The sequence below is a fragment of the Ceratotherium simum genome, chromosome 5, assembly GCF_057802395.1.
Source record: "Ceratotherium simum simum isolate JZ-2026a chromosome 5, ASM5780239v1, whole genome shotgun sequence".
NCBI classification, from domain to species: domain Eukaryota; kingdom Metazoa; phylum Chordata; class Mammalia; order Perissodactyla; family Rhinocerotidae; genus Ceratotherium; species Ceratotherium simum.
In genome coordinates this window covers 48408800-48421022 of record NC_141904.1, presented here as the reverse complement: position 1 = coordinate 48421022, position 12223 = coordinate 48408800, and the positions used below count along the sequence as shown (strand labels likewise).

The 12223-nt window shown below is 57.3% G+C and overlaps 1 protein-coding gene across 2 annotated transcripts; it reads right to left on the bottom strand.

Moving 5' to 3' along the window:
* Nucleotides 1-320: 320 nt before the first annotated feature.
* Nucleotides 321-8054, bottom strand: TMIE (transmembrane inner ear). 2 transcript variants are annotated; one of them, XM_087431727.1, is made up of 4 exons: nt 7959-8054; nt 4417-4534; nt 1216-1373; nt 321-916 (listed from the first exon to the last, which is right to left on the bottom strand). In XM_087431727.1, exons 1-4 carry the CDS (start codon nt 8052-8054, stop codon nt 824-826), a joined length of 465 nt encoding a protein of 154 aa, XP_087287853.1. In that variant the 3' UTR covers nt 321-823. The 2 variants fall into 2 exon arrangements, with proteins under 2 accessions (XP_087287853.1, XP_004419674.2); XM_004419617.3 differs by having other exon boundaries at nt 321-924; nt 1224-1373.
* Nucleotides 8055-12223: the final 4169 nt, after the last annotated feature.

Below are 12223 nucleotides of genomic sequence, written 5' to 3'. Positions count from 1 at the left end.
ATATTCCCTGGATTCTCCAGAAGGGGCCCAGGGCCCAGCTTTCCTCCTTTCTTCCTCTGGCCTGTTGGCCTCACCCTCTGCATGCTGACCCACCCCTGCAGCCCCCAGCCCTGAGCCCCTAGGCCTCATGCGAGGTCCCCCCCCCCGCCCCCGCAGCCTCAGATCCATACAATGTGTAAAGCAAGTGCACCCATTGCCTGGAGCTTGGTATCTGCTGGGTTGGGGGTTCCCCTGCTTCTGGGCCACCTCTGCTCACCTCCCTGGGCTAGAACCCCTGCCAGGCTTGGAGCAGTCCCCTCGCCACCAGGGCTGCTCTCTAGCCAAGTCCAGGAACCTCCTGCTGCCACAACTCCCCCAAGTGACCCTCTCCCTCCTCGTGGCCAGCCTGGGTGTGGCCTCACACCCCAGCTCATCCAGTTCAGCCATCCCCCTCCAGAAGGGAACCCACATCCCATTACTCCTTTAGCCACTGCTGTTTCTGGCAGAAGGGGTGGGGCAGAGGCATGTCTGGGTGGGTGGGTGTGAGGCTGCTCTGGATCTGCAGACAGTGGCCCAAGACCAGTGTTGCTGAGTGGCCGTGTGGATGGGGTGAAAACAGCGGAGTCCAGGCTGGGAGGCCGGACATCTGGTGTAGTCTTGTCCCTGCCCCTGATGGGCCGTAAGGACGTGGCCATGGGCCTCAGCTCCCCCTCTGAGCAGGGAGACAATGTTCTGCAACCTCTATGGTCCATGTATGAGCTGGGAGTCTAAGGGGCCTGGATCCCGGCCAGGACTTGAGCCCCGGGGCCTGCCAGCCCTGCATGCCACCTCCAGGAAGCGCTCCTCATTTCTTTCCTTTCTTCTTCTTGGCCTCGTTCTTCTCATCCTCCTCTACCTTGATGGCCACTGTGTCCACACTGTCCTTCTTCTTCTTCTTCTTATCCTCTGTAGGGGAGAGGAAAGAGGCATGTGGCAGGAGTGAGACAGGGTCCTTGGGCTTGCACCAGAGCCTCGCACGTCAGCCCTTCACTTCCTTCCAAACCTTTTCTATCTGCAGCATAGCTCCTTGTTTGACTTGCCTCTCTCTGACCCATTTCTGTGCTCTCATCTCCAGGGACAGGGCTGGGTCCCCTCTGAACCTGCTGCGGGGGGCGGGGAAGAACGACTCTGGGCAGCAGGGCTGAGGAACTGGCTGGCTCAGCAGGGTCGGATGGTGGCGGGGCTGGGGGCCTGGACCTTCTCACCTCCAGGGATTTCTGTGAGCTCACTGAGGGGTGGCACAGTCTCCAGTTTGTCCGTGTACATCTTGGCTGCCTTTCGCTGCAGGTACCGGGCTTCAATCTCCTTCCGGGTCCGTGGCACGCGGCAATTGAAGACACAGCACAGAGTGATAACTGTAGTGGGGACAGAGCAGGCTTGGCCGGGACCAGAGCTCAGACACCTCATGGTGGTACCCAAACTTTAGGCCTGCCTCCATCTACCTATGTGTGTCTCACCCAAGAGACTCTGGCAGGAGGCTCCGCATCTTGACAAAACCCCTGCGGGCTCTGGGATTTCCAAGCTATCCTTCCTAAGCAGGGCTGGCTTCATCTAGTCGCACAGGGCCCCACTCTTAGAAGGGCCTTGTGCTTGGTTTAATGCTCTGCTGTAACTGTCTTGAAATTCATAATAATTTTTGAACAAGGGGTCTCGTATTTTCATTTTGCACTGGCCCCATTGCTGGTCCTGGTCCTGAGGGTCCTTCTGACTAGACTGAGAGTTCCCGGAGGGCAGGGCAGAGGGCTGCCCCATGGCTCCAGCTCCAGCTTCCTGGAGGCTATCCTGTGCTTCCAGTCACGCTTCTGGACTCCTAGTGCATCCTAGTTTTTCCTTCCCAGGCTCTTGAGAACAGAGCTGCCTCAGACACCGGAGGACGTGGCTGCATCCTCCTCAACCTCCCTGAGGACAAGCCTGGGCTCCTGGCTGCAAGAGCGGGTGAGAGGGCACAGACCTTCTGCCCTGGGGCGTTCACCTCAGACAGAGTTATTCCAGGAGCCGTTTTCCAGCCGAGGGCAGCTGCGCCCACGCGAGCTGGGCCAGAGCATGGAGCTGGCCTGTCTAGTGATGGCCATGGCAGGGCAGGGCTGCCAGGACCCAGCTGGACTGAGTTTATTTTTCTAAGGCCCCCACAGTCTGACCACCTTGGCCCCAGCCTCAGGGAAGGGGATGGAGCTGCTTCCTATTATAAATCAGTTGACCAGACATAACTTCCTGGCAGACTCCTGGGGACAGGAGGGCCAGGCAGGACAAGCCAGGCCTATTTTGGGGAAGATGGATCAGACCTACGTGGCCTGGGCTGGAGCACCCTCTAGGGTCATCTTGTGCAACCCCTTCAGCCAAATATTGTGGCCCCCCCCGAGTCTCACCCAGACTCAGAATGAAAGAAAAAAAATGAATGAATGAATGAGATGGTCTCAAAGCCTTTGCTGCTGAGGACAGGACTGGATTCCTAAAGGAATGGATGGGGGAGCCAACAGCATCCAGGAACACTCTGGGGAGCCCAGCATGAGGGCCCCAGTGGTAGGTCAGACTGTACACTGCTGTCTGGAGGTAGACCTGAGTAGACAGCAGGTCTTTTTTATCCAAAGAGCTGGTTCTGGTCTTCTCCAGACCTCTGTGTGTATGCCTGAGGCCCAAGATTGATCCCCTACTCCAACCCTACTGGCTTGGGCCACCTCTTCCAGCCACCTACCAGGCACCTCCTCAGGACCATGCCCACTCAGGCTCTCCACCAAGGCTGAGAGCTCAGAGAAGAGAGCTCAGAGGGCAGCTACTGGCAGCCAGAACAGGGCTCAAACATGGCCACTCACTCTAGGCTTGCCCTACCCAGCCTGGCCTGGTCACTTCTTTTCAAAGAAGGAGAGAAATAAAGTGCCTTGGATCGAGTTCCAGGGCTCAGGCAGGGGCTTTGGATACAAGTCCCTGGGCTGGAGGAGATCCCCCTGAGGCATCCCATCCAACCCCAGCCCTCTCCACAAGGCTCTGGGGGGTGATGCTCCACTAACAGCTGCACTGCGTGTTTTGAGGCCCCACAGTGCCCTCAGCCCTGCTCCCTGGGGCACCCCAGAGCTGCTCCTGGACCTGCACCCTCGATTGCTTCTGTGGTCCCTACAGGACAGATATCCCCCCAACCCTGCCTCTTGGTGCTGGGGGTTGTTCTCCTCTCCAGACACCCAGGCTGAGGCTGCAGCCACACCTCTCTGTCTGTGGGACCTCCATGGACAGCCCTGACTAACCTCTTGCTCAGGCCCTGCTCCCACTGGAGCCATGAAGAACTGATGGTGGGAGGTGGATACTTTCCCTCCGGGAGGGCACTTCTCCTGCCAGGAGAAGCATGTGCAAATCAGGTGTTCTTGTCTCTCCTGGAGCCCCCACATGGGGATGGGCCCTTTGTGGTCAGCCCTGCCCTCCAGGGACCTCATCCCCTGACAGCTCCGGCTAGAACTTAAATGCCACTTTAGCCCGTCCCCCCAAGGTGCGCTCAGTAACCGTCCTGTAGGGGTTATCTGAGAGCGGGTGTGAAGGCCGTTTCCTCCCACCTCTGCGCACACCATCCCCTCTGCCTGGAATGCCTTTCCAGCCCCCCACCTGGCAAAACTCCAACCATCCTCCCTCAGATTTGCACTCAGACGACCCCTACTCTCTGAAGCCTTTGCTAGGGGAGTGGGTTTTCTTTCCCTTCACTGCCTGCCATCCTCCTCTTACCCCCGGCCTTGTAGGAACTTCCATCACACTCTGCTTTGTGCCATAGCGGCCTCCCCCACCCAGCTGGCATTTCTCTGCTCCCTTTCCCCAACTCCAGACACCCGCTCTGGAAGGACAACTGAAGGGAACATGCCAAACCCATTTCTGTTGCGACTTTGCATCAAGCAGCTCCCAGTCCCAGGGGAGAGAGGGGTCTCCTGCTTTTAACTGAGGTGGGTGAGTCATTCCAAGGAAATGGTATTTGACAAGGCAAGGTTTGCAGCCTGGGAGCCACATCTGCTGTGTGTCTGGGGAGCCTCTGAGCTGAGCTGCAGCCAAGAGTGGCATTGCTGGGGCCCCTGGGTGTGGGCCCTTTAAGCTGGCCTGCAGAAAAAGCATCAGGAGGCCAGCGATGGGGAAAAATGACACGTCCTGTCCTGGTTCAGTGGAGTCCCCTGTAATTACCATAATTGCCATGTGGCTGCATCCCCGGTCGGGCAGAATTGAAACTTCAGGTCACTGCTGGCCTGTCAGCCCTCCACAGGGACTTTGTGTGGATCAGGAGGTGCCAGAAACCACAGCGGGCCTTCTGTGGGCGCCTGGCCTGCGTGCACTGCCCGGAATTGCTGTTCTGAGGCCCTGGGGGTGGTGCTGGGGGGCAGGGGTGCTGTGACCCCTGTGGTGTGATGAGGAGGGCGGGGAGCAGCTACTCACTGATGGACAACACGAAGAGCGAGAAGATGCCCACCACGTGCCACAGGCGCATGTCCCAGAATACCACCGTCTCCTTGGTCAGTGGGGGCGGCTTGGGCTTGGGCGGAGCCGTGCTGGGCTGCGGGTCAGGAGAGAGGGGAGTGAGCCAGGCAGAGGCCAGGGGCTGGGTATGGGCCAAGAGAGGCCCAGGTCTCAGCAAGGACTCAGCTCAAGTATTTCAGAATCTCCTAGAATCAAGTGTCTCAGACATTCACAGCCAATGCCCTAGTCCTTAGGAAGTTCCGGATTTAGAACAAGAGAAGATAGCAGAGCCCCAGAAGTGTGGAGCTGGGGATTGGAGTGTGAGGGTGCTTGAGGCTTGGGGAAACCAAGGCCTGGAGGGGCAAATGGGGACGGCCTGTCCCAATCAAGTTCAAGGCTCCTGCAGGCAGCCTGTGGGTCTCTCCTTCGCTCTAGTCCTGCCCCCACACCAGCAGATGAGGTCTCAGGACCAAGGCCAGAGACAAGGCAAGGCCTGTGCTGCCCTGGGGAACTTCGTTCTCGTGTACCCTCAGTGTGGGGTGGGGTGTGCGGCCGGAGTCAGTGCCCCATGGCTCTGCTCCCTGGCCAGGACTCCACCAGGTGCCTCAACAGTCACCTGTCCTACCAGAAGGCTGGGCCAGAGTCCTCACAGGACAGGACTAGATAAATGATTTGTCGGCGATACTGCAGCGACACCTGGAGGCCAAAAGATGTAAGCACGGCTGGAGCAAGGCTGAACAGAGCACAACATAGCCTGGGACACCACCCTGCCCTGGGGACCTGAGAGGACATGGCCCTGCCCTGCGGGATCTGAGCAAGACCTGTCCCTGACCTGTGAGGCTGACAGAGATATGACTCTTATCTCTGTCACCAAGTTTGGCTGAGCGGTGTGGATGGGGGTTAGTGCTCAGAGGGAGAGAGGACCCTGGGGCATCTGTGCAATGTGTTATCTGTTGATTAACCAAATAAAGACAGACACAAGGAGTCTTTTCTGGCTCTCTGGGCAGGAAAGGCAACCCACAGCTCAACCAACCATCCATCCAGTATTTTCATAAGCATGGACTGGGCACCCACCACAAGCCAGGTCCTCCTCGTCTAATGAACAGCCCCCTTCAGCCTATGTTGGGGACACTCGGAGAGGATCAGCAGCCTGCCTCACAGGTCTGTGCACCCAGGGTTGGCACATGTTTCCCCGGCTCTTTTCTCCTCACTAGGGTGAACTGGGGTGGGAGCCTTCTTTTCTCTAGGCCTCAGTTTCTTCATCTGTAACTTGAATGAGGTGGTTCCAGGGGTCTCTGGGAAGTTCTCTCTACCCAACCTGAGTGATAAAATTAACAAGAAGACACTGCTCCTCAGCATCATCCCAGGGGCCTGGATCCATTTGTGGGGTCAGACACATGTATGTGGGGTCGAGGAACGTGTGTGTGGGCTTAGGCACATGTGCGGGCTCAGGGCACATGTGTGTGGGATCGGCGCACACATATGGGATTGGGCACACATTTGCAGGTACAGGGCACACGTGTGGTTGGAGTATATGTAGGTGTGGTCAGGCACACATCTGTAGTGTCAGGGCCAGGATCTGGGCCGGGGTGGGGTTCCCTGATTCTAAGGCTCAGTGTGTTGGCCTGGCTGGGTTGTTTGACTGGAAGACTCTGAGAGCCAGAGTAGATCTCCAATTCTGAGCCTGGGCAGCTGAGAGCTCACTTCTGACACATTCTTGTTCCAGCTTTGTTCAGGGTGGAATTGAGCCTATGCTCTCACCCCGATAGGGATCTTGGTGGAGGGTAATAGGTAACAGTTGGGCATCTCCTTGTGGTGGGCACTGCTTGGGGTCTGAACTCTGAAGCTTGGAGGCCCTGGCCTGCATCAGAGTCTCCTGGCCCGATGGAGGGTGATGCCTGTAGAGGCTGGGGTGGGTGATGTGTGGACTCAGCCCGGCCCATCTTTCTGGTGCTTCCCTGGATCCCCTGGGCCGGCCAGGCCCTTGCTCAGGCTTTAGGCACGCAGATGGATGCCAAATGCAATTTCCCTTGATGAGCTGGGAGAAGACATGCTCTTGGGGCCTAGCGGGGAAGAGTCCTTGGCTCAGAACTGACTCGACCTTCACCCTCAGGCTTCTCCTATACCCAGGCCAGCTGAGTTTCTGCATCTGAGGCCTCAGGGCAGCCGGTGAGGGGCCCAAGTACACTCCATGGGGCTCAAGCCAGCCTGGCTCCCCTTACAGGGACACTGGAGCTGACATCTGACTCCAGCCCAGCCTTCTAATCACATCCCCTGGTCAGCAGCAGGGGCTGGCTAGCATCAGGGTGCAGGGCTCTCTTCCCACATCCCTCAGATCCTCCAGTTCAAGACTCTGTTCCTGCAGACCCCCAGGGTATGGCTCTGTCCTCCCTCTCCCATCCTGTCCCATAGCAGTTGCCCCTCGAGGGCTCTCCTGGGTGCCTTGCTGTTTCTTATACTTCTGTTCCCCTGCTCTCTCCACTCTGCTCCTGCCTGCACAGGCTCTGTCCCCCACTCCTCCCTGGCCCTGCCTCTTGGGCCTACTCCCTCTAGCCTCATGCTCCAGAATTCTGGGTCTGGTCTGCTTCTTTGGCTCCCCTTCCCGGCTCAGCAGGAATGGGGTCCAGAGGGGTCAGAGAGGCTACAGATGGACCCCACGCTTGCCCTCCCAGCCTTTCTTGGCCCAGCCAGGCTCCTGGCCAACCACCTCAGCCATCCTCCTCACCTCTTCCTGGTCTATCTCAGCAGCAGCTCCTCCCAGTTCTCCCAACTATGTGCCTCTTCCAATTTATTCTCCTCCTTCCAAACCAGGACCCATCATGAGTCTACCCTGCTCAGAAACCTTTGCTAGCTCCCCATTATCACCAGACCAAGTCAGTCCCTGAGTCCCTGGGGCCTGCCCTCCTGCCCTTCCCCTCCAGGGCTTAGCGCTCCACCTGGAGTCAAACTCAACAAATGACTGCTCCATAACAGGTCTCCTCATCCTCTTGCTCCCACTCTCCAGCTTGGAATGCCCTCACCTCCTTCCTAAGGCTGTGTCTCCCCCATTAGACAGGGGAACCTGGAGGATCTCTGGAGGCAGAAGCTGATTCTTCCAGCAGACCCTAAGATCAGGGCCTACATCTCCCCTCTCAGACTAGGGGTCACTGAAACCAGGGACTACGCCGACACACACCCCCCCCCATTAAACCAAAGACTAGAGGACAGGGGCTGAGTGTCCCACATCAGAGTGGGCAAGGCTGTATTCCCAATGAGACTGGGGATCCCTAAAATCAGAGCAAGTCTCCCCATCAGACTATTGCTCCTGAAATCAAGGGTTGTGCCCACCAATCAGACCATTGGGGGCTGAGTCTCCCCCACAGCCTAGAAGCGCTGGGGGCAGGGCTGTGTCGCTCCAATTAAGCCAGGTCTCCCAGGGCAAGAGGAAGGGGAAAAGCCAGCTCCCGGTCAGAAAGGCGCCCCCCACCCTCTGCCTGGACGATGCCAGCCACCCCGCGCCCCTCCGCGCCGCCCCGCCTCACCTCCACCAGCTGCCCGGCGACCCCCGCGAGGCACACCCCCAGCACGGCGCCGCCCAGCGCCCAGAGGGGCCCCGCGCCTCGCCGCCGCCCCGCCATCTTCGCGCCGCGGGCCCTCGGCCGCAGGCAGGGGAGCGGAGTGAGGCCGCGGGGCCGCGTTGGCTCGGGGACTGCCCGCTGGCCAGCCGGCTCTCGGCGGTGGCGATCTGGTCGCAGGCTGCGAGTGGGCATCATTTATTCATCGTTGGTGTCTGGTTTCGGTGCCGCTCGCACCCACATAGCTGCGGGTGGAGGGCCCGCCCCGCTCCCAGGAGATCAGACTCCAGACTCCCCCCCTCCCCTAACCCAACGTAGGCGGACATAGGGGTGGGAGTGGGTGGGAGGGAGGACAGGCTGGGGTCAGGTCCTTCAACAACAGGTCCCACACTCCCTTCCCCACTTGGGCCTCAGTTTCTCCATCTGGGACAAGAGGAGGGGCTGGAATCTGCTGATCTAGAAGGCCCTTCCCATTCTGACGAAAAACGGTACTGGATCCAGGTGGGGGTGGGGGTGGGGGGCATGGCAGGCAGGTTGCCATGGTGACAGGCGCTCAGGGATGTCCTGGGCTTTCTGGGCTGGCTTCCTGCCCAGAGGCAGCTCTGATCACCTTGGACACCAGAGCTGGAGGGGGAGGGATGGGGAGCAGGGGATGGTATGGTCCGAGTCGCCAGCTGCAGGTGCTATGGAACGTTCCTGAAGGAGCCAGTATCTGCAGCCGGCAGGACAGGGTGTGCTCCCCCTGGAAGGGCTGGAGGACCATTTTCTGACCCTGGCTGACCCTCAGGCTCTGCTCCAGTTTGAGCCCTGACCCTGACTTCACACTGAACCCGGCCCACATTGCACTCTAGTCCTGATCCCAGGGTGAGCCTTGACAACCCAGGGATAGAGGGAGAGAAGATCTGAGGCACTGTGGAGACTTGGGGAGGACTTTGGAAGAGGTGTGGGGAGGCCTAGGGTGGGGAGACTCCTCTGGTCCATCCTCTCTCCTCTCTCCTTTCCTTCCTTCCTTCCTCCCCTCATTATTGATCTCCTGCCTGCTGAGTGCTGGAGAAGCAGCCCAGGTGTTGGACCCCTGCATTTCTCCATCACCAAGGACACCTGTGGAGACCTGTGTAGGCTGGGGTGCTTTGGGCCTTGGGTTGTCATCAGAAGTGGGGACCCTGTAGATTCAGAGCCTCGTGGGGCTCCTGCCTGGAGGTGCCATAGATGGGCAAGGACCAAGGCAGGCTGTTGCAGAGAGCAGGGGGCCAGCTGTGGACACCCATAGGTGTCAGGGCTGGGAGATGACAGGAAAATGGGAGAGCTGCTGGCAACGGACAGCTAGCCCAAGGGACTACTGAGGAGACCCTCGACAGTGGGTAGTAAAGACTGGGGGCTGGGTAGGCTGGGCCACCCCATCCTCCCCAGCCGTGCCCTGACCAGGCAAACAGGAATTCCACTAAAGCCCAATCACTTGCTGTAGCTCTTGGCACCCCCACCCCTTCCTCATGTGATCTCTCGTGGACCAGTCTAGGGAAAGCCACACTGACCAGCCAGGGAGGTCATCCTTGGGACATGGGGTCAGAGAGGATTTGCTGGACTGGGCTGAAGTTAGAGAGCCTGACAGCAGCCTTGGGCAAACCATGTCTCCTCTCTGCTTTGATGTCCTTATCTGTGGAATGGAGAGGGCAAGACTCTCGTCACAGAGCTTATGGGAGGATCATGTGAACTAAAGATTGTGGGAGTGCTGAGAACATGCTGGCTATCCTTGATGGGATGGCTCAACCCAGGAGGGGTGGGGTGTCGTTTCCTGTGAGGTTCATCATCTTTCCATCCAAGAAGCAGGGCAAGCCCAATGAAGAAATCTGGAAGGGAATACAGTCATGTGTGTCCCCATTGTCCCCTGAGATGGCCACTGCTCCAAGTGGGGTCCACTTGTCTGCAAGCTTTTGAATACAGCTGAGATTTCACTGTAGGCTGTTTATCATATACTTTTTCTCAGAGCTTTTTACCCAACACAGGCATCCTAGATCCCCACCCCGCTCAAACACAACTGTCAAATACTGTTACACAGGCCTTAAAGTCAAACTGACTTAGAATAACAGGTATCCCGAAAGTCTTAGTGCAGTTATAAGCTTTAATAACCTCAGAAGTATAAAGCTACAAATTTACAAGAAACACCATTTGAAAGTTTAATTATTTAAATTTTCTTTTTTGCCCTCTGAAGATGGCAAAAGTTGACTGAAAAAAATCAATTATCCAAAATTCAGAAAACTCAATTAGCATAAAGAAAATGCAAGTAATTAAACTTTCAAATGCTGTTTCTTGTAAATTTGTTGCTTTATACTTTATAACTTCTGAAGTTATTAAAGCTTAAAACAGACTTCTGGGGCACACTCAGATTGACAGCTGTGAGCTCTCAGTGCACTACATAACCTCTCTGAGCTTCAATCCCTCGTCTGTAAAACGGGTATAACCACAGCATCATGACACCCGCACATCACAAGCCTCCAGTAAATGCTGGTCGTTGTGATTATTGTTGTCATGGTTAAAGGCAGTGTGATATTACACGGTATAGAAACCCAACAATACTTTGTTCAATTAGTGCCCTGCTGTCGAACATTTGTGTTGTTTCCAATTCTCCAGTGTTAAACACCATGGGGAGAGGAACATCCTGAAAGCTAAAGCCTTTTCCACCTTCTTATTCCTCTCATGAAGAATTGAGGCCCAGCGAGGGGTTGTGCCCTGCCTAAGGTCAATGCCTCAAACTCGGTCTTCAGCCCTTATCCCAGGGCTCTGCCCACTGTCCAGTACTGTTTCTATTTCTTATGAGGTCCCCATATCCTGCTGCACCCATCCCCCAGTTGGGCCCATCAGGTCTGGGGTGGTGGAGCTCTGGACCGCTGGTTCTCCAGCCTGGCTCCCCTTTAGGACAGAGTGTCCTCCACACGTGGTGGCGTGAATGCTGGCATGCAGAACACTGTTTGTCCCTTGTGTACTATTTTTAGCTCCTGTGGGTTTCCTGTAGGGATCCAGTCCAGACTCCAGGGCCTCTGAGTTGGAAGCCATGGGCAGAGTCAGTTGGCAGTGGCTAGGGGACCCTGTGGACAGTTCTTTCCTGGACCCTGAAACCCCAGGGCTCAAGGTTCAGCTCTGGGGAAGCAGGGAGTAGGGAGTGGGGATCCCCCCCAGTCACAGAGCCAGGCTGGGATCCAGGGCATCTTGGACTTAGCCTGGGCTGGGGGCGGGGGCTGGGTGGCTTAGGCCTGTCACACAGGGGTTGGGGCCTGCTGGGAGCTGGCAGTCTCTGACCTTGTTGGCCTGGGGCCCGGCCCAGAATAGCTCTGGAGCTGGGCGGGGTCTGGGTGAGACCTGTGGATGCATAAACACATGCTTGTGTCTCATGGCACTCGTGTACACGAGGGAGCACGTGCACACTGCACTTGCCTCTGTGTGTCAGTGTGCGTTCCATGGAGCAGCGTGTAAGTCTGTGTCCATGTGGACGTGCACATGGTCTGCACACATGTGCCCATGTACAGGCCTGCCACCCGAGTTGTGCAACATGGAGGCCCTACCAGTGGGTTCAATAGTAGATGGGTCCGTGTGGCACAACTGAGTGTATACACCACTACATTCTCATGACTGTGGAATTGTCTATGTGTGCAAGGGGTGTGGGAGTGGTGCAGGTGGGTGTGTGCACATGGGATTGGGCAAGGGCCCTTGGATGTGTTGCAGGGGGCCAAGGGCAAGTGGACCCAGGGGAGGCTGTCCTTTGGGCACCACCAGGGGCACTATAAATTACCTGGCCCCAAGCTAAGGACAAGCTGGGAGAGAGCCTGGGCAGGTCTTGCCCCCTTTGGCAGATGATAAAACTGGACTTGGTAATGCTTGTCGAGTCACCCAGTGAGTGGGAAGTGGGTGAGGGAAGACTGGCCCCCAGCCTTCCAATTCCCCTAGATGTGGCTGAACAGGAAGTCTGGGCTCTAGCGAGGAAGCCAAGGGTGCCCTTCCCTTCCTGCTTGAGCCCAGGCAGCACTGTCTTCCCTCAGCTACAGGTACAGATGAGGCAACTGAAGCTCAGAAAGGAGAAGGGGTGGCCCAGAGACACCCAGCACAAGATCAGATCCCTTGTTCAGGGCCCTGCCCTGCCTGCCCCTTCCCTCTCAGGTGCTGAGAACGAGTGCTCCTGGACAACCCTGCTCTCTCCACATGTGGCCCTGGACACTCTCCAGCCCTTGACCCTTCCTTCC